General features: G+C 49.4%; 1 protein-coding gene across 2 annotated transcripts in view; it reads right to left on the bottom strand.

Annotated features, from left to right (window-relative positions):
* Window positions 1-230: 230 nt before the first annotated feature.
* Window positions 231-27,878, bottom strand: part of ADD2 (adducin 2 (beta)) — a 93,907-nt gene continuing 66,259 nt past the window's right edge. For both annotated transcript variants that reach the window (XM_005867785.2, XM_014540935.1), the window contains exons 5-16: window positions 25,845-25,996; window positions 25,320-25,400; window positions 22,336-22,485; window positions 20,783-20,926; window positions 18,191-18,289; window positions 14,191-14,367; window positions 12,408-12,665; window positions 11,533-11,652; window positions 10,340-10,429; window positions 8,324-8,471; window positions 6,603-6,728; window positions 231-2,572 (exon numbers count right to left, since the gene is read on the bottom strand). In XM_005867785.2, coding sequence (XP_005867847.1) covers window positions 2,268-2,572; window positions 6,603-6,728; window positions 8,324-8,471; window positions 10,340-10,429; window positions 11,533-11,652; window positions 12,408-12,665; window positions 14,191-14,367; window positions 18,191-18,289; window positions 20,783-20,926; window positions 22,336-22,485; window positions 25,320-25,400; window positions 25,845-25,996 — 1,850 coding nt within the window. In that variant the 3' untranslated portion in view covers window positions 231-2,267. The remainder of the gene's footprint in view (window positions 2,573-6,602; window positions 6,729-8,323; window positions 8,472-10,339; window positions 10,430-11,532; window positions 11,653-12,407; window positions 12,666-14,190; window positions 14,368-18,190; window positions 18,290-20,782; window positions 20,927-22,335; window positions 22,486-25,319; window positions 25,401-25,844; window positions 25,997-27,878) is intronic.

The raw sequence follows: 27,878 nt of genomic DNA, 5'->3' as shown, positions 1-27,878 counted from the left end.
TGTTGTAAAGGGAATAAAGAGAATTTGTTGAATGCAGAGTCAATCAACATATCTCTAAGCTACAACCACTCACACATAAAAAGCTGCATCAATGGTTGTGTCCACTCCACCCTTTTCTTAACATTGCTTGCCACTTACTATTCTAGTCACAATGATTGTTTACTTTTAACGTCAGCATAATGCCTGACATATAGTGGGTGCTTAACAAATATTGTGAAGGGACCAATGAATGAATGTGAAGTCTACTTTTATAAAGAAGGCATCAAAGGATTGGCTTTTAAAGGCATTTCCTATATCACAGACTTTTCTGAGGCATCAGTGCCCCTGATAATTAGGTTGTCCCATCTCAAGACCCAATCAAAAAGCAGAATGGGGGAGGGGTACATGGGGGCTGGGGTAGCAGTTGGGAATCTGCATTGGAGAGACACAGCATTGGGTTTTCCTTAGTCATATCAGTTTTCTTTTTTTCTCAAGAAATAACCCAACTATGAATGGTATGTCCTGCCCAACCAGAAGTCCCCTGCATCTCCTTTGTCAGAGGTCCACACTGGCCTGGCCACAGTTCACGTTAACCAGGAACTTAACGTGCACAGATGAGGGAGAACAGGGTAATTTCCTGCCTTCATTTTCCGTACTGACATTATACAGTGGAGACCAGTCACAAAAATGGGGCCTGGACTGAAACCACCACCCCTGGGGATTAGAGATTTTTTGATCACCACGGCTATTAAGAGCAAAGGCTCTGGACTCAGGCTGACTTGGATTTAAGTCCAGGCTCTGAATCTTCCTAGCCAAGCCACCTGGAACATGTCAATTTTCCTTTTGGGGGCTCAGTTTCCTTTCCCATAAAATGGGACTAATCTTACCCATATTATGTGAGGGTTAAAGGATGTAATGTATATAAAGCCTACACAGTGTCTCTATATACAGTAAGTGCTCAAACATGGAAAACTATGATTAAGAACTTTCAAAAATACTTTTACAATAATCAGGACAAAGAGGGAAAATATCCTTTGAAGACACTGTGCTTTAAAGAGAATGGATTGTCTATTTTTTTTTTTAGGAGCTAACAATGCTCATTAATCAATACCCCATGGAAGAATATGAAAAGACAGTGTTAGCATTTAAAACAATAGCTGTGGCCATTACTAGGCCCCAGGATGGACATAGTGACAGGGCCAAGGACACCTAAGCCTCTCTGATTAATCCTGAAAGGTTCATCACCAGAGTGACTGAGTTGGAATCCAAAGGACCCAAGGCCAAGGTGCCTAGGGTAAGATGCCAGTTCTAGTCCATGAACCAGTGCTTCTGGTTTGAGGGAAAGTCAGGGGACCCCTCACTGCCAGGCAGAGTGAGGTGGGTAGAGCTGCATGTGTCATGCAAAGCTAGAAAGGGATAGCATTTTTTTTATCATCCTCATATAACCCAAAGCCAAACGAGGACCTACCTTCCCCCAAATGTCTGCCCTGAGCATGAGACAACTGTTTTCTAAGCTAAATTTGGTTTTACTTTGGAAGCTCCTGAGATACACTTGAATGGGTCAAGCTCCTGGCATCTTACACTGATTAATTATCTCCCATTCCATGGACAGCTTGGCTTGCCCTGTGTCTGCCAACTTTTACAACTCTTCCATCCATAATTCAGGAGGTTCCATGAAGAAAGCTCAAGGTTAGTGGTTGGGGAAGCACAAGTTAAGCCATCAGTCCTTGGGAACAAAGATTAACTTCTGGTGGAGGGGACAGGTCAATTTGTCTGGTTACTGTGAGCAGCAAGGCAGGGACCCTATGAAAAAGAGGAGAGAGATTTCTAAACATAGTGATAGCTCCATCAGTAGGAGATCGGGTTCCCATGAGGAAAAGGACCTTGTTCAGGGGAAGCCTTGACCTGATTTTTAGTCTGAGCCTGTGAGAGCTTGTGGCCCACTCTTGCCCTCTTGCCCGAGGTTCAGCTCAGTGGGCAGCACCCTCACAAAGGCAGCCCACAACTAGGCAGTGTTGGGTAGTAGAAAGAGCACTGGACTGGAAGCCAGGAGGCCTGAATTCCAGTGCAGGCTCTGCCACTAACTAGCTGTGTGACCTTGGAAAGTCACCTGATTTCTCTGGGGCGATTGTAAATGAGGGGTTGGTCGGGCGATCTCTATGTTCCCCATCAGCGTGTGGTCCAGGGTCCTGCTCTATCCCTCCTTGGCCCTGTGCTTCCAGGGGCGGAGATGGGAAGAAGGGAAGGTGGGAGAGAGGATGCAGATGGGAGCCCCAGGGTGCTATGAATCAGGACTCCACCTTCTCCTTCTTTTTGCTCTTTTTCAGGAAGGATGGGGTTCGGAATTTCTTTTTCTTCTTTGAGGGAGATTTGGAAGGTGAGCCCTCTGGGGACATGGGGCCGCTGGTGACCGACTCGGTTTTGTCCTTAGAGGTGTCAACTTCCGTGTCAGCATTGGTGGTCATCTGGCTCAAGCCTTTGCTGAGAATTTCCTCTGCGGTCTGCTCGTCCTCCCTCCCGTTGACCACCACCCCTTCTGGCTTTGTTTCGGGCTCTGTGGTGGCTTTGCTTGTTTCTGTCTCCTTAGCACCTTCTGGAAAAAGATCAAAAGACATGACCCATAAGATGTCATTCAGGTGAGAGCTTCCACCTGGGGTTACCAGAACTTCTTCTAGGCAATTCTACAAAGTTAAGTCCAGAGCAGTGAAAGAGCAGGCTGATGTTGTAGGAGCAGAGGGTAGGCAGGGCTCTCATTCAAACCTGCACCCTTTCCACACGGCCTGGCCTGAGAACAAGCCCTTTGCAGGTCAGTGACTCTGGGCTCTTGTTGACAAATGCAAACAGGTAACGGTGTCCAAATATGGCCCAGCTAGGGGCCTTTCTAGGCACAGACAGAGGAAACAGACACAGGCAAGGACAGAGGCTGTAGGAGCGGGGAGAGCAGTGTCCTGTACAACTCAGTGGAGGCATCTAAGAATTGTAACTGGTGCAATTTCACCAGTAAATATATGGAAATTATATTTTTTCATACCATTTTATTTCCTACATGAGGGAGGAACTTTTAGAAGAATGGAGAGTTGCCTTCTCTGTAGGCAGAGAGGGGAAGGCAGAAGGAGGATGGAATTCCTGAGTGACATGAACCCTGTGTTTGTAAGATAAGGATTAATCAACCTCATCTATAGCTCAGCCCCTGGTCTGTGTCTTGGGTTAGGAGAGTGGCACTCAAACTTCTCACTATCCAGAAAATGAGGCCACGCCAAGTGCACCCATCAGGATCTCAGAGCTCCCAAACTATCAATTATTTAGGGGAGGAACAGTAAATGAAAGGGGGGCTAGTGGAGGCACAGTGGGCCTTAGACTCCAAAATGAGGTCCCCAGTCCCTTGGCGACAAGGGACAGAGACCATTGGAGAGTTTGGGTGGCCAAGAGAAGGTGCAACAGGTCAGGGCTCCAGAAATAAGCACTTATTAGGCTCCATTAGGAAAGTATCAAAGACCAGCTCTGAGAGCCTAGACTCCTCCTCTGTTAACATCTCCAAAGAGTTAAGGCTGGAACTGCCCAGAGCTCTCAATTGGTCTTCAGTGAATTGAGGACCAGGGTGGGAAGAGCCCTAAGAAGGAGGGGCAGATAGGAGCTTGTCTTCTAAGATCCCCTAACAACAATCACTGGCTTTCTCTCTTGGGTGAGACACTTAGAGCTCTGGGAGTAGGGGACAGATGTGAGGGTGGGTGGAGTGCAGCAGAGGCTGAAAACTGAAGGCTCTGTCCAAGGATGGTGTCCCCAGGAAGCAGGGGATGGGAAAGGGGATCCAGAGAGTGGGTAATTTGGAACAAGACTCATCTTGGAAGCCAAGGTCCACATCCAGACCCCTGTGAATGTGGAGACAAAGGGCTGAAAAGCTTGCAGAGGATGGAGGAGGGGAAGAGGTGCTTCTATAGGGAGGTCCTGAGCGTGTTTGGACATTCCATCTCTCACACTTGATTTCTCACCATCCCTCAGCTTCCAACCACTCATTGTCTCTTGATCTTCCAGTGTCTCTTCCAGGATGTTCACTTCCGCAGCTTTCTAACCACAACCCCGGGATAGCCCACTCTACTCCTGTCTGCCCGTCAAGTATACATCGTCCCAAGGTCTGGCTCAAGCCCCTCTTGACATTTGACAATGATCTTGCCCTCCTCTAAACCTACTGCCAATATATTCATTCTACACTTGCATGTCATTTATCTTTTTTTAAGAGCCCACACTAGGGTGTGGTCCCCTCCCACACTAAATCGGGCCTGGCCCTGTGGCTTGCCGTAACCAACAGAATGCAGAGAAAGTGCCACTGAATCAGCCTCACGCTGAAGACTTGAAAAAGCCTAGCAGCATCTGCTTTTATAAGTTGGGGAGCCCAGAGCCAACATGTATAAATTCTGGCTACCCTGATGGAAACACATATGGCCCACAACCACATGGAGAGAGACAGAGAGTAGGTATGCATGCCCTGAGGGATGCTGAAGACAGAAGTCAAGCCAGGTGCTCTATGCATCCCTATAAGATAGTAGTCTCTAGAGTCATGCAGACTCTGGCCCATAACCCCAAAAGAGGCCATGGCTCCTTAGAGGTGCCCATGCATTCAGAACAGGGATATATGTACTCGTGAGGGCCAAAAGCACTCTATTACATGGAATGGCCAGGAGCTGACCCCCTGCCCATTCACGGTGGGGACTTGTTTTTTCTGGTGGCATGCTCTGTATAAGTATCGGTGTGTGTTTTTGCATGTGTGTCCTATGAATGTATATCCTTCAGGGAAGTTTTGTTTATGCATGGGACATATGAAATTGGTCATGACTTTTATAGCCAGGAAACCTCCCAAAGGCAGGATTGTAAGTTGCAAAAAAAAAGAGGGAGGGGGAATAGATTTCTTTTGAAAAAGTTCTCCCTCCCCCATTGCAAATGTGGAGTGGGTTAGTAAGCAGCCTCTCTATACTTACTACAGAGACAAGTATTCAGAATCGGAGGAAACTCCTTTGATGAAGGCACAAATGGGAAGAGAAAGGAAGACATTGTGGAGACAGGTTGACAACACCACGATGAGACACAACGAACACAAACAGTTGGGGGACATCCACTTGGGACTCTGGCCTCAAGCAGATGGGTTTCCTCTGGCAACCCTGGGCCTGCACTTGGGCAGCAATTGGCCTCTAGAGGGTGCTAAGGGGTTGGGGCATTCTAGCAGCGTCCACAATGTGGACATTCTACCCAGGAGGGAGCAGATTCCAGCAGGCCACCAAGCTGCCACTCCCTGCATGGTGGTCCAGCCCTCTGTGGTGAGGGCTCTGGGGGTTCAGGGAAGAGTGTTCATGCTCAGGTGTGATTCCGGGAGCTCATTAAAGACACTTTTATAACCTAGGTGGTGTGGACTGTAACACTATTACTATCTGTCATATATATTATTAATCATAACCACAATTAAATCATAACCACAATTATTATCTGTCATATACAGTGGGGCCTTGACTTACGAGTGTCCCGACTAATGAGTTTTTCGAGATACTAGCCGTCTCTCAGCCAATTTTTGCTTTGAGTTGCGAGCTAAAATTCGGGTTACGAGCCAGCTTCAGATACCCCACCGCTAGTTGGCGCAGTGAACGTCACAGTGAACGCCACAACATCAGCCCAGCATCACATGTCTCACTCGTTCACTTTTTGATTTGACATACGAGTAATTTGAGTTACGAGTTCCATCACGGAACGAATTAAACTCATAAGTCAAGGCCCCACTGTATATTATTAATCATAACCACTTTTACTCTTTCAAAGTATTTTTCATCTACAACTTCCCTTACACGTATAAGAACCTTAAAAAAGGGAAATAGTAGCCCCATTTGACAGACAAGGAGACTGAGGCACAGAGATGACCTGATTTTCTAAAATTAGTAGTTGAATTATTGTTAGTTAGCATTGGAGTTGGGCCTAGAACTCACTTCTCTAAACCAGTAGCTAGTGAAGTGGTTCTCAACCTGGGCTACACATTAGATTCACCGGGGGGATCTTAAAACCCCAGGCTTCCCTCCTTCCCACCCCCAAACTATTTAACTCAGAACCTAGGAGTGGGACCCAGGCAGGCATCAGGAATGTTAAAGTTCCCCAGAACCCCCATGATTCCCAAGTGCGGTCAAGGTGGAAAATGACCTCATCAGCCTCACCTGGAAGCTCCTTGAAAATGCTGTCTCAGGGCTCACCCCAGTTTTGCTGCACCAGAATCTTCATTTTAACAAGATCCCTAGATGGTTCCTGGGCACATGAAGGTCTGAGCCCTGGGCTGGTGCATCTAGAAAGGCCCATCCGCCAACCCAGTCTGAGTTAGAAGTGAGAAGGCTCTGAGTCGGCCGTGAACTTATTCATCATTGCTTAAACTGGAAGCTGTATGGTCACAGCTTGTGAATGGAACAAGCTTCAGTGAGTAACCCCTATTTCAGATTCCCTAGAAATGGCAGAGGGGAAAACTCTTCGGGTAGGGGGGGCAACACCTGTTGAAAGGCAGGTGCCTGTAGTGTGCACGCCTGCCCCGCCTTCCACGCAGATCCCTTTCTCCGCCTGTGGATGCCCCTTCCTCCCTCCTGGCTGCTCAGCTGACTCACCGTCTAAAGACTTGGAGGGAGAGACCACGGGGCCCTTTGTCTCCGACTTCACTGGACTCTGTGCTGGAGAAGCAGGTGCAGACTTTACAGGTGAGCCAGGCTCCTCTGCAGCGGTTTCTTTCTCTCCTGAAAATACAGAAAACCACCTCAGGATAGGGGTCAAGCAGAGGAGAGATGGAGAGATGGAGAGATAGATGAGAGAGAGAGAGAGAGAGAGAGAGAGAGAGAGAGAGAGGGAGAATATTAAAAAATATTTGTTTTCTTCTACTTGGTCCTCATTTCTCTCGGCTGGAGTTAGCTGCTCTCCTAACCGTTTGTTATTTCTGCTACATCCTGGGGGAGTCAGAGTCGTGTTCTGCTTCCTCCATCAAAGCACATCCACCTATTGAATATGTTGCCCTGATGTAGACAGCAAGCTGCAGGAGAGTTCCCACCATGATTGGGTGGCATGTAGCTCATTTTTATTTATTGAATTTACAAGTTCAGTGCCAACAATGCCTAGGGATAGAAAGAACCATATTTTTCCACCTGCTTTTTCAGTTGGCACATTAGAACTCTGAGCAAGCCAGCGAGGTCCTTCTGGTGCCTGCTTGGCGCCTGGGAAGATGTCTGACACTGGGTGGGGAGGGAGACGGTGAAGGAAGACCCTGCCCTGAGGGAATGAAAGCTTAGCTGGTGGACAAAACCAAGACTTGAGTTCTGGGTCTCAGACCCCAAGTGCCCCTGAAGCAAAGAGAAGGGACAGCTCAGTGTGGGGGTGGGGAGAGGCAGAGCGGGCTTCCTAGCAGGAAAGACTTTGAGATGGAGCCTGAAGTGTAGATAACTTCGGATCAGGCTGGCCTGGAAGGGAAGCCATGCCAGGAAGGGACAAGGGCATGAACAAGGGCATACAAACTATCATGAGAATGAATACCTACCTGGGAGTCAACAGAGAGAGTTGGGCTTAACTAAAGATTCTGAAATAAAGGACTGAGAGAAAGACATAAAGAAGTCAGCGAGTGGAGAGTTTTGATTGCCTAAAACAGGGGTCCTCAAACTTTTTAAACAGGGGGCCAGTTCACTGTCCCTCAGACCGTTGGAGGGCCGGACTATAGTTTAAAAAAAAACTATGAACAAATTCCTATGCACACTGCACATATCTTATTTTGAAGTAAAAAAACAAAACGGGAACAAATACAATATTTGTATTTGCATGTGGCCCGCAGGCCGTAGTTTGAGGACCCCTGGCTAAAACGTTTATGCCAGATCTGAAAGAGAATTAACTATTGCCACTGTTATAATGATCTATTATAGCCAACATTTATCTGGTGGTTACAGACCTACACCATATCCACAGGCACTATTCTAAGCATTCTGCAAGGATTAACTCTCTCCACCCAGCTGAGAAGGTTGGATGAAATCCTGAAGACACCGTGTAACTGTTAGGCATTGAACAATGAGGGTCATTATTGTGATTAATAGTAACGCTAATAAGAATATTATTTGGTGATTGGGCAGGCAGATCAAGTTGAGGATATGAGGAGAAGAAAGAGAGAGAAAGAGGATTAAAAATGAAACCAGAGGCTAGATTGAGCCCGGGGCCCTGCGGGCGGTGGGGGGAGGCCTGGGTTCCGGGGGAGGCCTGGGTTCCTGGGCTGCCCGTTGCTCTGCTCCCTCTCAGGGCTTCCCCAAGCTCTCCCCTCCCCTCCACCTGGAAGAGCCTGAAGCACTGGATTCTTTACCTTCCAGTTCTAGTTTCTTTCTCTCCACCTCTTTCTTGTATTCCTCCAGCTCCTGGTCAGTGAGTTGGCTGAAGGGGTTGGGCACCGTCTCTTCTGACTCATCTTTGGTGTCCTCGTCGCCCTTGGCCATCAGCTGGCTGTCTGTAGACTGAAAGTTAACCACAGAGTGTGTGTTGCTCTCTGAACGCCGGGGCCGGGGCCGGCCCGAGCTTCCTTTCAGACTCATGTGGCTGCCAGTGGTCTGGCTGGGACAGCGTGGCATGCAGCTCCTTGGAAACAGCACAGGGCCTCAGGGCAGGACTTGTGCATTCCTCCCTACAGCTACCTCACCCCCAGACCCAGATTCTTTGCCACTGCCTATGAATGCAGGGGATCCACCCTCTTCCCAGGAAATAAAATCAAAGGATGCTCCCAAGCAGAAGGAAGACACACCTTTATTGCAATCGTGCCTGTGGACGCTTGCAAGCCATCCCTATGCAAGTACAGTCAGCGGCCCAAAGTCAGTCAGCCAAATCCAGCAAGCAAAGCTTGGCTCAACCCGCTTCATGCCAGCTGTTCCCACCATGCCCCCCCCCAACCCCACAAAGCAGCACAAGCTGCAGCACACAGCAGTGAAACACACAGCAGCTTCAGCGTTCTCGGTCCAAAGGGTTGGTCCTGTTTTGCACACAGTCATAAATGATAAGGGGACCAAGGTCCTGAATCTCGTATCTTCAACGGCCTGTACTGAGGTCCCTGTGGGGACATTGGCAAAAGCACCGTTTCACCACCTCTGGGGAGCCCCTTGCTCTGGGGCGCTCACCAGCTGGGTAAGCTTGTGTAAGCTTCAGGGACCCTTTGACCCCCACTAGCTCAGGACAGGTACTGAAGTTCAGCTCCACACTCCTTTTTCCTAAGCCAGCACCCTCACCTTGGCCTTCGTGACTGCAGTGCTGTGATGCTGAGGAGGAGCCAAAGCAAGGAAATCCCAGGGGAGGGGAGCCCTGAGCAGCTGGCTGGCACCGCGCACGTCAGGCCATCCTTCTCATGAGCTCCTTCCAACGGAGAGCAGCCCTGGCCAATCTTATGGAATCATGGGGCTCACAAGAGAGGCCAAGACAAGATTCCAAGAAGAGCGACTCCAAGGAGACCACTTGGTATAAATGGCAGAGTTTTTAACAATTTTGCTCATTGTCTTGAACTCTCACCTCCCCCCTGTGCAAGTGAAATATTTCCATCCTCGACCCTGTGGCACATTTGGTGTTCCTCATCTTGGCTGAGTGCGGGGCCGGGGGGAAGTGGGGGTGGAGATGATATGATGACACCACCTTATGGGCTGCAGCCTGACCAGAAATCACTGCCTCACCTGTTCGCTCAGCAGACAGGAATGATTCCTGTATTTCCCCCTTTCTTCCTGCCAAGGAAGATGCCATGCCCACCGCTAGTTTGCAACGAGCAGCAATTATTTCCAACATGAGCCAGAATTCTGACCTTGACCCCCTTTGCTAAGCACTAGACAAACACTGTTCTATCTCAAGCACAGAAACGACGACTTTATACTTTCTCACTCAATGTGGGTTTGTGTGCAACTACCTGCCCCCTCCCTTCTGTAGGAGCACTGGTCCTTATATACACACCTCCCCTCTGAGAGCATCTGAGCATTGTCCCAAAGCTACAACCTCATGATGCCGTATCCATGCAGAGGCCAGAAAAGCTCAGGGCAGGCAGGCCTGGGAGCTGCCAGCCACATTTCTGTGACCCCCACTTTGCAAGATGCTAATAGAGGGCAGAGTGAGTTCCATGGGGGAAGCATGGACGTCAGCAGGCTGGGCAGTTGCTGCCCCACCCAAGGCCCACAGGGTGGGGCAGACACTGTCCCTGGTCCTCACAGCATCTGTTTTGCAGCAAGAGCACCAGCACCCAAGATCACAGGGGAATGGGCATGAGGACTCAGGGGTCCTGCTGCCCAGCCCCAGGCACTGCAGATTCGGAAGGCAAACACGTCTCCCCTCCAGACAGGGGCCGCCTCTGCTGTACCGGGCTTCTGCTCTTCTCAGCGATGACGCTCGCCAGGAGCTGGGACTGGGGCCCCGCCGACTTCACATCCTGTCGGTTTTGTTCGCGAATCTGTGTGGAAAGGGAGGGGGAGAGCACCTCAGTGTGCAGTGTCAGGCTGGGGACTTTGGGAGGGGCATCCCCAGGGCATACTGGTGTCCAGTGTGGGCTGTGACTTGGGTCTGAACAGGTCCTCTAGCGGTGGGGAGCCTGTCTCCCCTATTTCCAACACCGCCTGTCCACTGTGACACGGTCTCCTTGTCTGTTTCAGAGTGCATGAGCGGGTTAGGTACAACACCCGTCTCATTGACTCGGAGAAGGTACCTGAAGGAGGTGAAGAGTGAAAGGAGCCATCTTCAACCCTGGAGGGAGATTCTCACATTTTAATATTCCTATGAAGCCCCTGAGGGGTTTGTTTAAAATGCTGGGGCCAGCCCACACCTACACAATCTGAATCTCTTGGGGGAGGCAACCCAGGAATCTGCATTTTAGACAAGCACTGCTGAGAGGCCTTGCCCACACACTGAAACCCAGATCTGGGAGTGTATCTGACCTACTGGAGGCAGTCAGCCATAACTGCAGTTCTTCTTCTTTTTTTTTTTTTTTAAATATGTTTTATTGATTTTTTACAGAGAGGAAGGGAGAGGGATAGAGAGTTAGAAACATCGATCAGCTGCCTCCTGCACACTCCCTACTGGGTATGTGCCCACAACCAAGGTACATGCCCTTGACCGGAATTGAACCTGGGACCCTTGAGTCCGCAGGCCGACGCTCTATCCACTGAGCCAAACCGCCGGTTAGGGCCATAACTGCAGTTCTTAACATGACATTAGAAATGTAAGTGAACTGTAAAGCAGAGGTGGGGCAGTAAATACCAAGGATTTTGAAATCTTGGCCAAAAGGATAACAGCATAAATAGTGTAAACTTAATTAAAACTCAATTTGTGGGCAGATCTCTTAGACACATCTAATGCCTGAGGCAAGCACCTCTCCTGGAGGAGGGTCCGACAGGGTCACCTAAGTACAGCACTTGGCACAGTGCCTGGGACAGAGCCAACAAACAGCAGTTTCTTTCCTGTGAGAGGCAGCAGGGGTGTTGATAAGTCAGGTGCATCCTCACCCCACCCCCACTCTCGAGGGAGAAGGGATGGAGAGACAGCTAGCTAGCACCCTACCTTGTTCCGCATGTCCAGCACTTCTTGGGGGTCGGTATAGAGAGGCACAAATTGGTTTGGGTTTTCGATCCGTATTGGCATGCCACTGCTGGATTTCTCCACCTCGTCAGCCTTCATCCACTGAACACACACAAGGCCAGGCGGGTGAGCAAAGAATAAGGCCCACGTGTCCTCCCCAGTGGTCGGCCCCATGGGATCTGGGCCCACCGGCCCACACGGAAGGTCAGCAAGCCTCTACATACATGTTATCTCCCCTCTGTGATGTCTGTCTCCCAGAGCAGGAGGGCAAAGAAGGCCCCAGGGCAGGAGCCGTAAAGAACATGTAAGAGTAGGGGTCAGCCCCTTGGTAACCAGCGCTGACAGACAGGTGGCCACTGGAGCTTAAGTATTAGATGGCTCCATGTTAATTTGCAGGGCTTCTTCTTCTTTTTTTAAATGAGAAGCTATTCTATTTGGCTGCCAGCTACTTTAATGTTAATGAAAAATCAAATTAAGAGTTAGGATGTGTGTGTGGCGGGGAGGACAACGTAATAGAAATGAATATCCCACCCACCTACTGGGTTTGCATCAGATGTGCACTTCAAATGTTGGATACCCATCTTTGAACTTCCCAGGATTCCCTTCTTGATGTGGGAGCAAGAAGCAAAAATCAATTGCTCCTCGCTTTTGTGCTGCTGGGGGTGACCTGGTCCAGCCATCCTCTGGACCCCAAAACTCAGTGCAGAGGTTCAAGAAACAGGTGACCAGAGGCTCTGTGGGCACGAACAACTGCTCCACATAGTAAACCCTGAGGGGGGCTTATAGACCATAAACGTAGCCAGGCACTCTCTACCCACCCTGTCTCCCCCAGCAGGGCCTCCCTCTGCCCGCCTTACTGTGGTCTTGGGCCGGGGACTGCCCATGCTCCTCTGGACCTCGTCAGCCACGTTGACCCGCAGGTAGGTGTTGGGCGTGTTGAGCCAGCGGGTCTTCTCCTTTTGCTGCTTCTGGGCGTGCTGCCGCAGGGCGGGCACCGGGGTGCCGTCCTCCTCGAACACGAAGGCTGTGACTGTGGCCGGAATCTCCACCTCACTTTTGTGTTTGGTTTTCTCTTGAACAAAGGGGTGGCGGTATGTGTAGCCTGTTCTGTAGCCCTAAAAAGGACAAAAAGAGAACCACTTCATGTGGGGGAAATGGTGTGTATGCTCCTGCGCGCCCACCCCCTCCCCAGGCACTTCACCCCCTTCTATCTAATGACCAGGTTTAAACCTAAATCTCCACAGCACAGCCTGGACCTTCTGCTTCTCTGGTGGGTCTCGGAATTGGTCCTCTCTTGGTGCCCCAACCTCTCCCTTCCTCCACCCCAGCGAGTCCTCTGATCAGGGCTGAGAAAACTGCTGGAACCTTGTGAGCGTGACAGGACTCCTTACCTAAACACAGCTCCAACTCTGCACTGCCGCAGTGGGTCCCAAGCCTGGCTGCACATTGGAACCACGTGGGAGCTTTAAAAATGCTGATGCGGGGCCCACCTCAGCCCTGCCCGTTTCGTTGGATGTGGTACCATCTGGGCTACAGGGTTTTTAAGTTTCCCAGCGGGTTCTGACAGTCAGCCCTCCCTTCCTCAACGCTAAGGCTCCTTAACTATTTCCCTCTTCGAACCCCGAACTCTGACTATAGGACATTCCTGTCTCCTAAGCAAGACCATGTCCCACGAAGGCGGAACCGAGTGCTGCTCAGTGACAACGAACACCCAGGAATCTTGGCGGCTGACGGAGCAATTCTTAGCTCTGCCTGTCTTCTCTAACTCTGTTTTGCTCTTTTTTGGATTACTAGTAAAACGGGATGTTTTAAATTACATTTAATGGCCACTCGAATCCCTTCCTTTGTAAATTGTTTGTGTTCTCGGTTCATTTTTCTGCTGCGATGTTTTTCTTTTTCACACTGATTTGTACTAACTCTTTACAGTGCATTGACTATCACAGGTGTTGCAAATATTCACCCCCGTAGTTTGTCGTGTCGCTCTGCTTATGGTGGGGCGAGTGGTTTAGAAAAATGCAAATTTTGAATTGTAATGTAATCATAACAGTCAGTACTTGTCATCATGACTTCAGACTTTCCTGCCACGCTTGACAAAGTCTGCCCAGGACAAGAGCATCAAGAATGTTAATCTGTTTTTTTAATACCTGTAGGAGTTTTTTTATGTTTTAATTTTTGATAAATCAGGGATTTGTCTTGCTGAAAGGAATGTGGTAGTAATCCACCTAAGTTTTCTTCTCCAAGTGGCTAGCAGTCTAGGTTTTCCCGCTGCTTTATAAGACACCTGTTTGCCCTGTTAAACGCTTCTGGATTCTCGAAGCTGCCGCACTGACTTGCCTGGCCGCTCTGCACTACCGCTCCTCCGTTTAGTTACGCTTTACCATGTGGTGGGACGAGTATCCCTAATTTCTTTTTTTATAGGATTTTTCTAGACATTCTGAATTTCACCTGGAAGACCATTTCGCTAAATCCTCACACATTCCCTGTTTTTAAAGGAATTACACCGAGTTTATTGGTTAATTCGGAAAAGTGACCTCTTTTCCCTATGGAAGCTTTCTAACCAAAAATAAATGATAGCTCTTCACGGGTGCTGGGGCTAAGCCTCAACAGGCTGGCCTCGGAGGACCATGGCAGGAGACTCACCAGGTTGTCCAGCATCCTCATGAGGGCCTCGAACTCGTGTTCCCCCAGCCGGCTCTTCTGCATGGGCCCGAAGGTGCTCCCCGCCCACTGCACAGAGCCCACCTCATGGGGGCGGTGTTTCTCCTGCTCCAGGAGGATGAGGTTCTCCACTCCCCCGGCGCTGGACAGAGCGGACACCTGAGGCAAAGAGCAGAGGGCCCTCCATCGTGTGTGTGCGCACGCACATGTGTATACACACGTACAAACACACACACACACCCCTCTGCACACTTACCTAAGCTCATGTGTGTAACGGAGAGTGGGGATAAGGGAAGATTAGGAACAGAAATGGGCTGGGAAGCTGAGCTGTATTTGGCTTTTTCCTCCCAGACGAAAAGCCACCCCCAATCTGTTGGGCATGCACCCATTCCAGGGAAAGAGCTATTAGAAGTTCCTTTCTTAATGCCACTTCTTAGAGATTATAGAGGACATAGCAAGTGTTATACCTTAAGTATAAAACAGTATAGAAAACTGAGAGTGACCTGGGTTACAGACCAACTTCAGACTGTGGTTGTTTCTGGGGAAAGTGGGAGCATGGGATTAAAAAGGGCTCTAACGGTGATGTAAAGTCTTGTCTGTAATATTTTATTTCTTTAAGAGGAAAAGATCTGAAGCAAAAAGGCTGTTAATATTTGTTAAATCTGAGTGGTTGGTATCAGGTATATGCTATTATATTATTCTCTGCATTTTTCTGTGTGTTTGAAATATCTCCCTTTTTAAAAAAAAAAAAAGTCACTTGAGAGAAAAAGGCTGGCTTCCAGGCCATGAAATATGAGTGCAGCTCAATGGACTGAATTAACAGGTCAAAGGAAGAATGTGTTGTCCACGATGGGATCAGCCAGTCAAGGAAACCCAGAGGAGATGAGGGAATGCTGATGGCGCACAGCTGGGCGCTGTGCAGGGGGACGCAGCTCTCACCGGCGGACTCAGAGTGTTTGTCCCACTGTCAGGCTCCATGGGGAGGGGATGATACAGGTGGTCACAGACTTTGAGTGTCAGGGCAAGAGGTGTGTGTATACAGCAGGCGATTTTAGAATGATCCTAAACACATTCATCGATCTAACTAATTCCCTTATTTCTAAGTCCATGCTCCTCTAATAGTACATTCTGTTTACTCCTCATAGCTGCCACTCGGATATAATTGGTTATGATTTGGCTTCCTGGGCAAGTTCGGCTACAGAAAGTAGCTGAGCCAGGAGTTTTGTGCTGTGTATCAATACACTAGCATTCTAACTGATATTTGATATCCCGTGTAAGCCTGCTTATTACAGAGGAGCAGCTCCTACTTATAAGCCTTCAGAGTTTCAGTTTTGGTGACAGTTGTATTTTTTTACTGAAAATGAAAGGAAACAGCTTGCTGATGAACACAGGTCTATGAGCCCATGAGGACCCAGATGTTCCCTGGAGTGTTAAAGTCACCAGTGTAACAAATGAGACTTCTTGGAAGTCAACCAGGCCACCTTCCCAAGGAGACGCCATCACCCTGTAAAGAGGAGGAAGCTAGAACCCTAACTTTCCACGGCCTCTATATCCAAGACGTGCCCAGTGGAAGGCTCTATTTTTAACCCTGGGAAGACAGAGACCTCAGAGGTCACCTATTCCATCCTCCCTCCAACAGTAAGAGTCATGGTCTGATTTCCCGAGAAGGTGGCCAGCTCCATGCTTGGGAGGCACCCATTATACAGCTGTCCAAGTGTTAGAGGGTCGCCGTGAGCTGACATAGGTGACAGTGAGCTGAAATCTACTAGCCCCAGTTCCGCCCTCTGCTGCCATGTTTGCTAACTGTGAAGTCCCCCACGCCCAGCACTCAGGCTCAGCACACGGAACGAGCCCTCACAGGTAGTGCACTCCACCCGGCTGATCAAGTTACCTAGTTCCTCCTGGGCCCCATCTGGCCCAGGTGCCAGCAGGCTCAGCACACGGAACGAGCCCTCACAGGTAGTGCATTCCACCCGGCTGATCAAGTTACCTAGTTCCCTGAAGAGAGGTCCTGTCAGCCGACCTTTCCCACCAACCCTTACTGCCCTGAGAGAGTACAAGGCGGCATCGTATTTAAGAACACAGACTCAGGCCCCAGGCTGCCTGGGTTTGAATCCGGGCTCTGCCACTTACTTACTGTGTAACTTTGGGCAGTGATTTGCCCTCTCTGTGCCTCAGTTTTTTTATCTATAAAATGAAAATAGTACTACCTATCTCATGAGGTTTATTGAAGGTAATATTTGTAAAGCACTTAGAATAACACCTGGTGCAGATGGAATGCAATGTAAGAATTTATGACAAATAAAGTACGAGGTTTTAACATGGAAGGTTGAGAAGCAATATCCCCTGGTACACGTCATTCACGGAGGAAAAGAGAACTGCCCACATCCTTGCAAGAGCTGCCTCCTCCCACCTCTCTCATCCTCCATTGGTTTCCATGGCGATGGGTAGCAGATGGAGAACTGCCCGAGCTTCTCCCCATCTGCCTGTGAGCAGAGCAGGGAGCTGCCTCTCTCAGCTGGGGATGACCCAGTTTCCTGGAACCTCAAACTACTGGGGAGCAAAGAGAATACTGTCCCAATAGAACAAAAGAGGCTCCGAGTCTCGAACCACTAAAATGGCCACAATCACAGTTGCTTGTTTGCCAAAGTCACTGAGGGAGAAAACTAGACCCACAAAGGAGAGAGAATTTCAATGCTGGCTGTTCAACCAGCAATGACCCGGCCAGATGCTGAGATCCCAACAGCATCTGCATATTGCCAGTACCTGGGATCGTCCATGCCTTACACCTCGGGGCTAACCTTGCTGGGCTCCCTCCCACCCCTCCCAGCTTCATTCCTCCCTCTAGAAGCCTCCCTGCCCCACCAGCTAAAAGAAGCCACTGGAGCTTTTCCAAGGTTATCTGCCTTCATCGCCTGATGCGCGCAAACAAGGTCACATCAAGCCAGTCTTGACTGAAAAGAGTGACAGCTGGCAGAGCCAAGAGAAGCAGCTAGTGAGCTGCCAACAGTGCCATCCTGCCTTTGGCTAAATTGCACAGTGCCCATTTCTGAGGGTCTGGAGCCTGGAAGAGACACCCTTCACCATGGGGGGGGCGTTAATTAACATGAACATCTCCCTCCATTCATTCTTAGGACTGTGCTGTCTTTACAAAGAGATAAGAACTGTTTCTCATGGCAGCTTCTTCTTCAGAAGGAAGGCAGGGAACTCTTAATGAGCTCGGGTGTGGGGTAGGGAAAGTGGGCATATCAGAGGCTCTGCCAGGTTCCTGCACCAGTCAGGGCCAGAGCTCAGGGCCAGTGTCACCGGTTAGGGGTCAGGGGGGCCACCACATCAGAAAGCACTGCTTTGGCCCTATTCCACCTTCTCTTGTTCTGACCACTGTTGGGTTTTATTCTTTTTTTTTTTTTGGTGGTGGGGTGGGGGGATTAATCTAATACCACCTCCTCTAACACCTCTTCATCACTGTCTTAACAACTATCCTCTCAACATATTCCTTTAAAAACCACGGAGAAGAGAAGAGAAGAGAAGAGAAGAGAAGAGAAGAGAAGAGAAGAGGAGAGAAAAAGAAGAGAAAAGAGAAAAGAAAACCTATGTGTGGTGTCTACTGGGCATAGCCAGATGTAACAGGTATACCCAGGCAATATATGAGCATGGTAAGAACTTTTATCGTCCTACTATGGTTTCTTCTGCTGTCCCAGTGATGAGTCCAGGCAGCTCCCCATTCTGGACAATGACCCCCAAGAGTTGGGTGTTGGTTGTTAGACAACGGTGATACATCCTTTAAAGCTACAAAATTGCTTCTAAGTGTGAAACTTGAAATGAATAAGGTGGTGCCAAAGCAAAGAAATAGGGCCAGGCTTTTAGATGGCTAGGCTCACAGACCTCCCTGAATCACAGCTAATGGCGGGGGTGAGGGGGGGCCTTTGCCCACCGGCCACTGTCAGAGCCTCTCCCCAGAGTCCCCAGAGGACCTGCTCACCTGTATCTCACATGCAGCCTGCAGGTGGAAGATCTTGTAAAACGCCTCCTCCACAGTGTCACCGAGAGCAACCACGCCATGGTTTCTTAGCACCAGGATCTGTAGAGGAGCAAATGGCCAATTAAAACTTTAAGCCTTCTAGTTAAGAGAGAGAGAGTTTCATTTTATTCAGATCAAGTTCCATATCCAATCCCGGAGCACACACCCCTGCAATTCCTTGTTCCTTCTCCCTACACAAACATCCAAATGTAACATCACGTGTGATTTGAACCCTAAACAATCACCCTGAGAAATAGATGTTTTTTTTAATACTGAGACTAAGTAATTTGGTCGATTTCTTTGGGCAAAATCTTTGGGGTTTTAGGCCTTGGAGAGCTTAGAAGTCTAAGAACTAGTATTTGTGTTAAAGTAAATGGAATTATTTGATGTCCAGTATGAGGATTCAACCTTCTTGCTCTGTGAGTTAGTCAACCTGGGAATCAAAACCCGAGGGGGTGGCTCTCTAAGAGGCAGCTCTGCAGAAACAGGTGGGGAACCTGAGTCCCTGATGGCCAGTCACGTGACCTCTCTGGACATTGGCTTCCCTCTCCATAAACTCAGTGACACCTGGGCAGCTCTATGAATGAGGCCCTAGTGATCTTCTAGTCAACCCACTGGCTTTATGAGAGTGGAAATAGAGGCCTGAAGAAATGGAAAGTTTCCCAGCTAGTTAGGGGCAGAATGGGAACTAGAACCCAGGCCGACTCACTGTTGGTGCGATGTTTCTGACTCAGGGGGGGCAGGCAGATAAAAGGAGGGGAAAACCCAGAAGTAAATTTATCCCAAGAGCTTGACTCTCCAAGGTCCAGGTGCCAAAAATTCTTCTTGGTTGGCTTTATGCTCGAGAACTCTCTGCAACCAGCCGATGCCCATCTGGGAGCCGGGGCACAGACCCATGTACCGGATCTGTCCCTGCAGACCTGGGCTGAGGCCTGATCATCACATCCTCTCTCGCTGAAAACAGCTGGAGGTTTCCCTCTCAAGTGCCAGAGAAATGGAAAGAGGTGATGGCTCTGGCCCACTAGAGATGCTGCAGAGAACAAATGCCCAGCGTTCCCACTCTTGTAGCAGCTCCTGGGGGTCAGCAGCTCATCCCTCCCCGGGCGGGCGCTGCTCATGAGGCTTTAGAGCAGCGGTTCTCAACCTGTGGGTCGCGACCCCTTTGGGGGTTGAACGACCCTTTCACAGGGGTCGCCTAAGACCATCGGAAAACACATATATAATTACATATTGTTTTTGTGATTAATCACTATGCTTTAATTATGTTCAATTTGTAACAATGAAAATACATCCTGCATATCAGATATTTACATGACGATTCATAACAGTAGCAAAATTACAGTTATGAAGTAACAACAAAAATAATTTTATGGTTGGGAGTCACCACAACATGAGGAACTGTATTAAAGGGTCGTGGCATTGGGAAGGTTGAGAACCACTGCTTTAGAGCAGTGGTCGGCAAACTCATTAGTCAACAGAGCCAAATATCAACAGTACTTCTTCAAAATAGACTCGCCCAGGCCGAAAACCGACTGCTGCGCATGGGCCACGAAGTTTCAATCGCACTGTGCATGCGCACCTGCACGTGGTATTCTGTGGAAGAGCCACACTCAAGGGGCCAAAAAGCCGCATGTGGCTCACAAGCCGCAGTTTGCCGACCATGGCTTTAGAGAATGTCAGGAGAGAGTGGCAGGGCTTTCTCCTCTGCGGCAGAGACGGGAGGACGGGGACTCTCAGATGGGAAGTGACGGTGAGTGGCGTTCGAGGATGGGAGCAGGCGTCAGCAACCCAAGTTCAGCTCCTAAACGTCCTGTGCTAAGCTGACCACCCTCAAATATGTACTGTTATGAAATAGGTCGTTAGACTTTAACCAAAACAATAATGAGGTTCTGTTTTTCTCTATCAAGTTAGAAAAAAGTGATAACAGTAAAGTCTGGGGAGACCACAGAGAAGCAGCATTCTCATATACTAGAGGTTGCAGGGCGAACAGAACAATTTGGCCAACGTGATTTGGAAATTTTAAAAGGTGCATCTGTAGACCTAACTGGTTTGGCTCAGTGGATAGAGCGTCGGCCTGCGGACCCAAGGGTCCCAGGTTTGGTTCCAGTCAAGGGCATGTACCTTGGTTGCGGGCACATCCCCATTTCATAACAGTGTTGTTTATATCAAGAGAAAATTCAGAGGAAAAAAACCCTTCCAATGTTCAATCATAAAGGACTGTTCAGGTAAATGGTGGCACAGTCATTCGCTCAATGAAATATATTCTAGTCATTTAAAGTAGTGACGTAGAAAATATTTAATATCATACAAAGGTGTTTACTGTATATTGCTAAGGGGGAAAAAAGGAGGATATATTTTATGATCCTAGTTTTGTAAATATATGTGACCATATTTGGGGAGTGTACCAAAATCTCAGGGTAGTGCAATAGAGAGAATTTTATTTCATTTTTTATGTATAATTTTTAAACATCATCCAATGAACATGTGTCACTTGTAACATCAGCTTTTGATAATCCCCCCCTGAAACATCTTCCCGGAACAGTTGAGCCAAACCTTGCAGGTGGGTCCAAGGCACTTCTGCAGGTTGATCCGATCCGCTTCCTGCTCCATTTCACCATTGAAGTTGTAATAGGCCATGTCCCCCACCAGCAGGGCATTGTGGGAGACAGGCAGGAGGCCCCACTTCATAGCTGACACCTTCAGAGAGAGGACAGAATGGTTAGCGCCTGTAGCTCCCCCAGCGCCTTCCCTCAGAGTGGCACAGTCAACTCTACTCTGGGGATGGGTGCGGGGACCCTTTGACCCTCCACTTGGCTGTGGTCTTGATTTCTGGCTGCTTCCTCTAACATCCTTCCATCACAGTTTTCACAGCAACCACATCAGTATATCACCTTCTAAAACTGCTGCAAAGAATGACTCGAGAGAGCTATACCACTGCCAGCGCCCTGCATTGCTCTTGTCCAAGGACCCTGGGAAGAGGCAGGGGGTGGTGGAGTTGGCAGCAGGCTGGGGCAAAGCAGGGCCCAGGGTCCCCTGGGGTGGGTTGGTGGAGACCCTCAGCCTTGAGGTCAGTGCAGAAACAGCCACAACTCCTCACCCACAGGGAGGCCCATTGTAGAGCCGCATTTTTCTAGCAATGAGGCAGTAAGAGTGCCAGGGGACAGGGTGAAAACCCTATTGCAACCCATGCCCCACGCTCTGCCTTTTATTTAAAGCCAGAAGTTTGGAAGAGCCTCTTGGCCTCCTTCACTCGTTTTGCCCCAGGAGTAAGCCCAGGCTCGGCACACTTGGCACAAACACATCATCCAGTCTTGGTCCAAATTCTGGAAGGCCTCTGCTCGTAATGAATGGGTTTTGCTGAGAAAACCAAAACCCAAAAACCACAGGCCAGTGACAAGGCTGCTCGTAATGAATGGGTTTTGCTGAGAAAACCAAAAACCACAGGCCAGTGACAAGTCTGCTCTGCCCTGTAGGTGTGTGGCCTGTGGGGTGGGCACGATGGGGTAAAGGTTGAGAAACCAAAACTGCTTGCCTGCTGTCCTTCCAAGCGACACTGCAGCGCCTTAGGCATACGTGGAGAAATTACCCAGAGACCCCGAGGGAACAACCTGCTTCTTGGGGAGGGGGGGGGTGTCTTTATTCTACTCTCTCCCAGTTTTCCTTGCCCCATCCCCAGATCTCAGCCCACCCGGGCTATGAAAAGTGGGCAAGTCCAGGCTCCCAACATCATATCTTCTATCGAGATCTCTCCTCACCAGAGCCTGGGCTGGGGAAAAGGAGTGGGGGCAGGCGCCAGCCCTCAGTCCAACAGGGTGAATAGAGAGACGGAAGAGGAGGCATCACCTGGTGTGTGGTGCCAGTTTGCGTAAGTGGCAGGGTGGGGGATGCAGTGGGGCAGACATCACACATCTTTACCTTCTTTCCCCAGACCAAGACTTCTGTAGTCAGAAAGGTGGAGAGGATTAGGAACCCCACACTGGGTGGTCCTTCTCCTCACTTTGGTGTGAGTTCCAGGAAATCTTTCCAGATTAAATGATGGGATTGTTACTAGCTTGGGGGTCTTGTGCCTCAGGGAGGGAAATGCTGGCTGGAGAGCCGACACTCACCGCGGCCGTGGCCGGCGTGTGCAGGTGAATGATGCAGCGCACGTCGGGTCTGGCTGCGTAGATGGCCGAGTGCAGACAGAAGCCCGTGGTGTCCACCGGGAAGCAGCTGCTGCCCTTCTCCACCACCTCTCCCAGAATGTTCACCTTGATCTGGGCCAGGGAAGGAGAGAGGCTTATGGCCACAGGACAGGCAGAGGCCCCTCAGGTCTCTCCCCAGAAGTGAGCCAGCACATGGCTACCCACTGGTGTTCATTCATCCACCACACCTGAGCAATGCTGTGCTTGGTGGTGGGGGGAGACCGCCCCCCCCCCCCCCGCCCCTTCCCTGCCACAGACTCGCCCCTGCATATGACAGTATACTAGCTAAGGCAACACCTCCTTCTCAGAACACTCCCCAAAGCACCCAACACAAACCCAAATCCTGAAATGAGTCCCCTCCTAACACCCTCTTACTGAGGTCCCCAGGGTGCAATCTCCCTGCAGCTGGTATAGCCTAATTCTTCAACAACAGGTGTGCCCTGGCGTTATTAACAAGCTAGAGTTTAGTTTCTAAAAATCACAACAGCTTTGGCCCTTGAAATTGTACCACCATGACATTCTGAATGCAGCACACTGGGCAATTCCACAGACTTCCCACCATCCCATTCCAGAAAGCCCAGCAGACAAGGTGGTACCAAAGGAAGGGACAGGCTACTGACATCATTTGTTTAAGCAGAACCATCAGGAAGATGTTCAACAATCCCCTCTTACAAAATTCATGTTCTACAAATGAACATGACTTCAAAGCGGCTGACCACTGGAAGTAGCAGCAACACTCCCATCTCAGGTACCTCCCTTCAGCCCAGCTCCCCCATTTCCTCAGAGGTGTGGCCTGCTCAGTTTCCTCTGATCTCATGCAATCCTTATATTCGCCTTGGATGTGTGATCTGTTGTCACTTTAAGAACCTCTATAGCCTTGCCTTGGCCAGGTGGCTCAGTCGATTGCTGCAGCATCCCATACACCAAAAGGTTGTAGGTTTAATTCCCAGTCAGGGCACATACCTAGGTTATGGCTTTGAGCCCTGATTGGGGCATGTATGAGAGACAACCGATCGATGTTTTTTTCTCTCTCTCTCCTTTCCTCTTTCTCTAAACTCAATAAAAACATATCCTCAGGTGAGGATTTAAAAGAAACAAATCTACAGCCTAATATAATAGCCACTATCCCATATAGTGCCTTTGTCCAAATGAGAACAGCCCCCTCTTGAGGACAGCACCAGGGGCACAGGTCTTGGTGTGCGGATGGCTTCCATTGAGCAAATCTGAAACACAAGCCCAGTGGAGCACAGGTTGGTTTTTACTTTTTCCCCTCTCACCAGCCAGGCTCTCTTGTGCAGTGCATGACCTGTACAACCATACACAACAGCACTAAGTCTACACACTCACCCTGAACATCTCATGCCCATGACTCTCGAAGCTGTATCTCTAGGCCATAGCTCTTCTGAGCTAGGATAACCAAATGCCAACTGACTTCTTTCCTGAACATGCCACCAGCTCAAACTCAACCCCACACCCCCAACCCAGCTGGTTGCCAGGCCCACTAAGGCTGCTAGACCAAAATTTCCTTCCTGGCTGATTGTCACAGCCCTAACTGGTTGTCGTGATGACAGTTTGCCTCCACACAGTTGTCAGAGGGCAATTTATACAATGGAAACCTGATTGCATCACTCGTCCGCTGACAATGCTTGAGAGGTTCTGCCTGTCCAGCAGAATAAAGCTGAAGTGCCGTAAGAGGCCTGCAGTGCCATTTATCATCGGGTCCCTATCACCTTCCCTGCCTTACCTCCAGACTCAGCCACTCACCTGTCCTCCAAGTGCACTGGGATGTGGTATGCATTTGGGCTTGGTGCATGACGCCCTCCTGCTGAGGACATGGTCCCCTCTGCCCAGTCCTTCCCTGTTGCCCTGGTCTTAATCTGCTTATCCATAGTGAGCTCCTGAGGACTCCATTCCCTCATCACCATTTCAACCCAGAAGTTCCTCCTTTGCCACCGCTACTCCCTACAGCACCCAGTGAGCCCGGTGCCTCTTCCCGAGGCTCCCCAAGCTTCCTTCGTCCCAGGGCGCTTTTCAGTTGGAGTTTAATCACTGATTGCCTCCCCTCACCCCCTGACTCAATCATGAATGCCTTAAAGACAGAGCCTGTGCCGTCCTCGTATTCACAGTCCCTGTCTGCTCTCCCATGGCCTCCTTGGGTGGCCTGTGCAAGTCACTTATCCTCACTGGGCACCAAAGTTCTCTCCTGCCTGTAAGGTGGCCTTGGCAGTCCTCGAGGCCCAGCCCTGCCCAGATATTCTGTGACTTTGTCTGTGCTCTTTAAACTGAGTACCTGGACTCAACATCTGAGTGTCTCAAGCCTGGCGGCATCTGAGTGGCATGCTCCTCCCCCAGGTGCAACAGCTGGTACATCAGCTGTAGCCCACGTATCTAAGAAACATGGGGCCTCTTCTGCTTCTAAGACAGTCCTTTCTACTGCTTTCCTTCTCACACCCAGAAATCTTTCTTGATTAAAATCAGCTTCTGGAAGTTTCTCCCTACCCCACGTAAAGGAGCAGAACTGAAAGAGGTCCCCGAAGCTGTCTCTAATGGCACCAGCACTAGCCAGGTCTTGCGTTGCTTTGGGACAAAGCATTGGCTGCCATTCTAATGTGTCTCCCAGGCAGAAAGGCCTTCCTACTCCCAGCCTTTCTGGTACAACCCCAGGCTCAGAGACCAGGCCCATCTCTTCCTCCTATTGCGCTTGCTGCCTGCACCTCACATTTGGTCTCGTGGTGGCATCATGCTCTGGGCACACCATCTGTTTTGGTGCCCATGTGTCTTCTTGTCCCACTAGATTGTAAGCTCAACGAGGGACAGGACAGCAGTGGATAAATTGGAGATGACCTATCACTGTAGGAGCTGTCATTTCAATAGGAATGAGCAGTGAGACGCTGGACTGTACTCACCAGGCTGGATGCTGTGACTTCACTGCAGGAAACTCCCTTCGGGCTAATGAGGAAGTGGTCCTGCTCCTTGCTGACTCTCATCTGGAGGAAAGACACATGTTCTCAGGGGCAAGAAGGGAGTGGGTCATTTCCAATGACCTTCTGCTTGAATCCTCTCTTTCCCTGAATCTGCTACACCCAAATCTTCCTCTCAAGAACCTTTATCTCCCCACCCCCGACCTCGAGCCATGAGAGAACTTGGTCTTTATTTGGAACTAAAGAAATGGAGCTATAAGAAGAATCTCTTGATGGTCAAGGGTAGCCCTAGAAATAGGATCCAGGAGTCCCCAGCTCCTCATCCAGAGAAATGTCCATTGGCCAGGTTATTTCAGGTGACCACAGTGGTTAGAACCCTTGGAAGGGCTCAGCATTTTGGCCAAAGGCCACCAGCAGTGCCATGTCCATGTCAACAGTCAGGAGTTCTCCCTTTGGATTTTTTGGGGGCCACACACAGTGCCCCACCCCACTCCAAGACCCTCTCCTCACCGTGACGTAAGTGTCACTCAGCTGGGCCCAGCCATAGAGGTCCAGAAGTCGGTAGACACTGCTGATCTTGCACCGCATGAGCCGCTCCCCCTTGGCCAGGTTCAAGGGGTCGGCTGTGTGGAGGTCATTGATGGGCGTCATCAAGGAGAAGTCTGCACGGGGAGAGGGTGAGGACACGGTAGCTCGCAGGGTCAGGGGCTCCCATCTGCCCCTCCTTCCTAGCCCTAGTCCTTTCCAAATCCTCACTGGCACTACAACTGCACAAGATACTTCAACAGGCAGGGAAGTCAACATTCTTTCACCTTTACCCAGGTGAGAAAATCCAAAAGTCCTCTGCTTATTTGGGTAAAAATTATATTGCTTTAGGTAAAAAAATCATGACAAGGCTTAAGGTCACAGAATGAAGGGTTCTCAGAAAGCCAAGCTTACCACACATCCTAAAGATGGGCATTAAATAAAAGCAAGAATAAGTTTCAGGGTTCAAATATGGATATGTTTCATCAGTTAGTTTTCATGAAGAAGTTACTAATCATTAGACTTGCTATTATTGTACTATTTTAACTATACTATGCAATGTAACTTTTTCTCTGATTTGGAAACACGGCAAATAGAATACCAAAGTCACCCAGGAAGTAAATTCCTCAACTTTTTCTGACAAGTCATAAACTTCCGGAAGTCAGTGTGGCTGTGTTTGGCTGAAGGGCTTCAGGCCTTAGCAGGCCTCATCTGCTCCCCTCTGGATGTGTCTTTTGGTTCTTTATGGTTTCTCTTTGGGAATTTTGGGGGCTGTGAACGGGACTTGGAAATGGACCTAGAGGGTCTGATAGTCTTGTCCTCAGGGCACCCAAAGGGTCTAGGAGTTGACGTCCAGCCTGTCTCATTAACCATGATGACTGCTGCCTACAAGCCTCAAGAAGGCAAAAGGGGGTGTCTGAGCCCCAGCACTCCGATTTGCCAGTGTCCAGGAACCAATAAGAGAATCAATAGGAAAGTGTTCTGACTTAAAATGACATCTGGCTGGGAGCCTCCTGATGCTGCCTCTCCCAGCATTCCATTAAAAAGTTTAATGGATTAAAATGCTCTTTGGGAACTTCCGCCATCTCTGTAAGCCTTGCTACTCCACAGTGTGATGTATGTTCTGGACCTGTCTGCCATTAGTTGAAATAATAAGATGGTGTGTGAAGATGAGGGTGGACTGGGTGCTACTGGCCCAACATAAAGCAAGCATGGCAAGCCTTGAACACCCACATCAGGAAAATGCACCCAAAAGGGTGGTACACCTCCAGGGCATGTGTCCAGTAGCTGACAGGAACAGACGTGGTCCAAAGATCCAGTTCAACAGGCAAGAAGAACAATAAAAAAAACTCCCAAGTCAACAATTTCTAATTCAAATGGACCAGTCTGGGATCCCTTCCTCCTCTCTGTGCATCACCCTGACAAGAAATTGCCTATTAGCTTCACCCAGGCAGCAAGAAGGGAGGCATATTGAAAAGATAAGGTCCCCAGACAAAGCCGGGGTGGGGGGGGAGCTACTATTTTGGGGAGGGTCTTCAGATCCAGAGTTCTTTGGATCCTTCTCTTACAAATAATGATGGAGTCCCACTGATGCTCAGGAGGCCAGAATGGGTTTTAACACACCCTATCGCATCCTCCACATCCTGTATCAGAGGCTTCCCGCAACCCCCATCTGCAAAGATTATTCTACCCACAGTCTTGAGGGCAGGAGAAGGGAATAGAGGGCTCCACAGGAGTCCCCATCCTCTGCTTCCAGGGTCTTAATGGAAAGAATGCTTATTCTGACGAGCTTCACAAAAGTTAGGATGGCTGCGCACCAGGTTTATGACTCAGATCTAGTGGAGCCATTTATTCAAATTACTTAAGAAAACATAGAAAAAGATGCAAAACCCACCAAACCTCCTGAAAGCTAAGACTAAAAGACATACTATTGCATTAAAAAAGAAAGGAAGGAAGGAAGGAAGGAAGGAAGGAAGGAAGGAAGGAAGGAAGGAAGGAAGGAAGGAAGGAAGGAAAAAG

The sequence above is a fragment of the Myotis brandtii genome, unplaced genomic scaffold (assembly GCF_000412655.1).
Source record: "Myotis brandtii unplaced genomic scaffold, ASM41265v1 scaffold251, whole genome shotgun sequence".
NCBI lineage: Eukaryota > Metazoa > Chordata > Mammalia > Chiroptera > Vespertilionidae > Myotis > Myotis brandtii.
The sequence above is the reverse complement of the archived record's forward strand: the minus strand, read 5'-3'. Positions and strand labels throughout refer to the sequence as shown.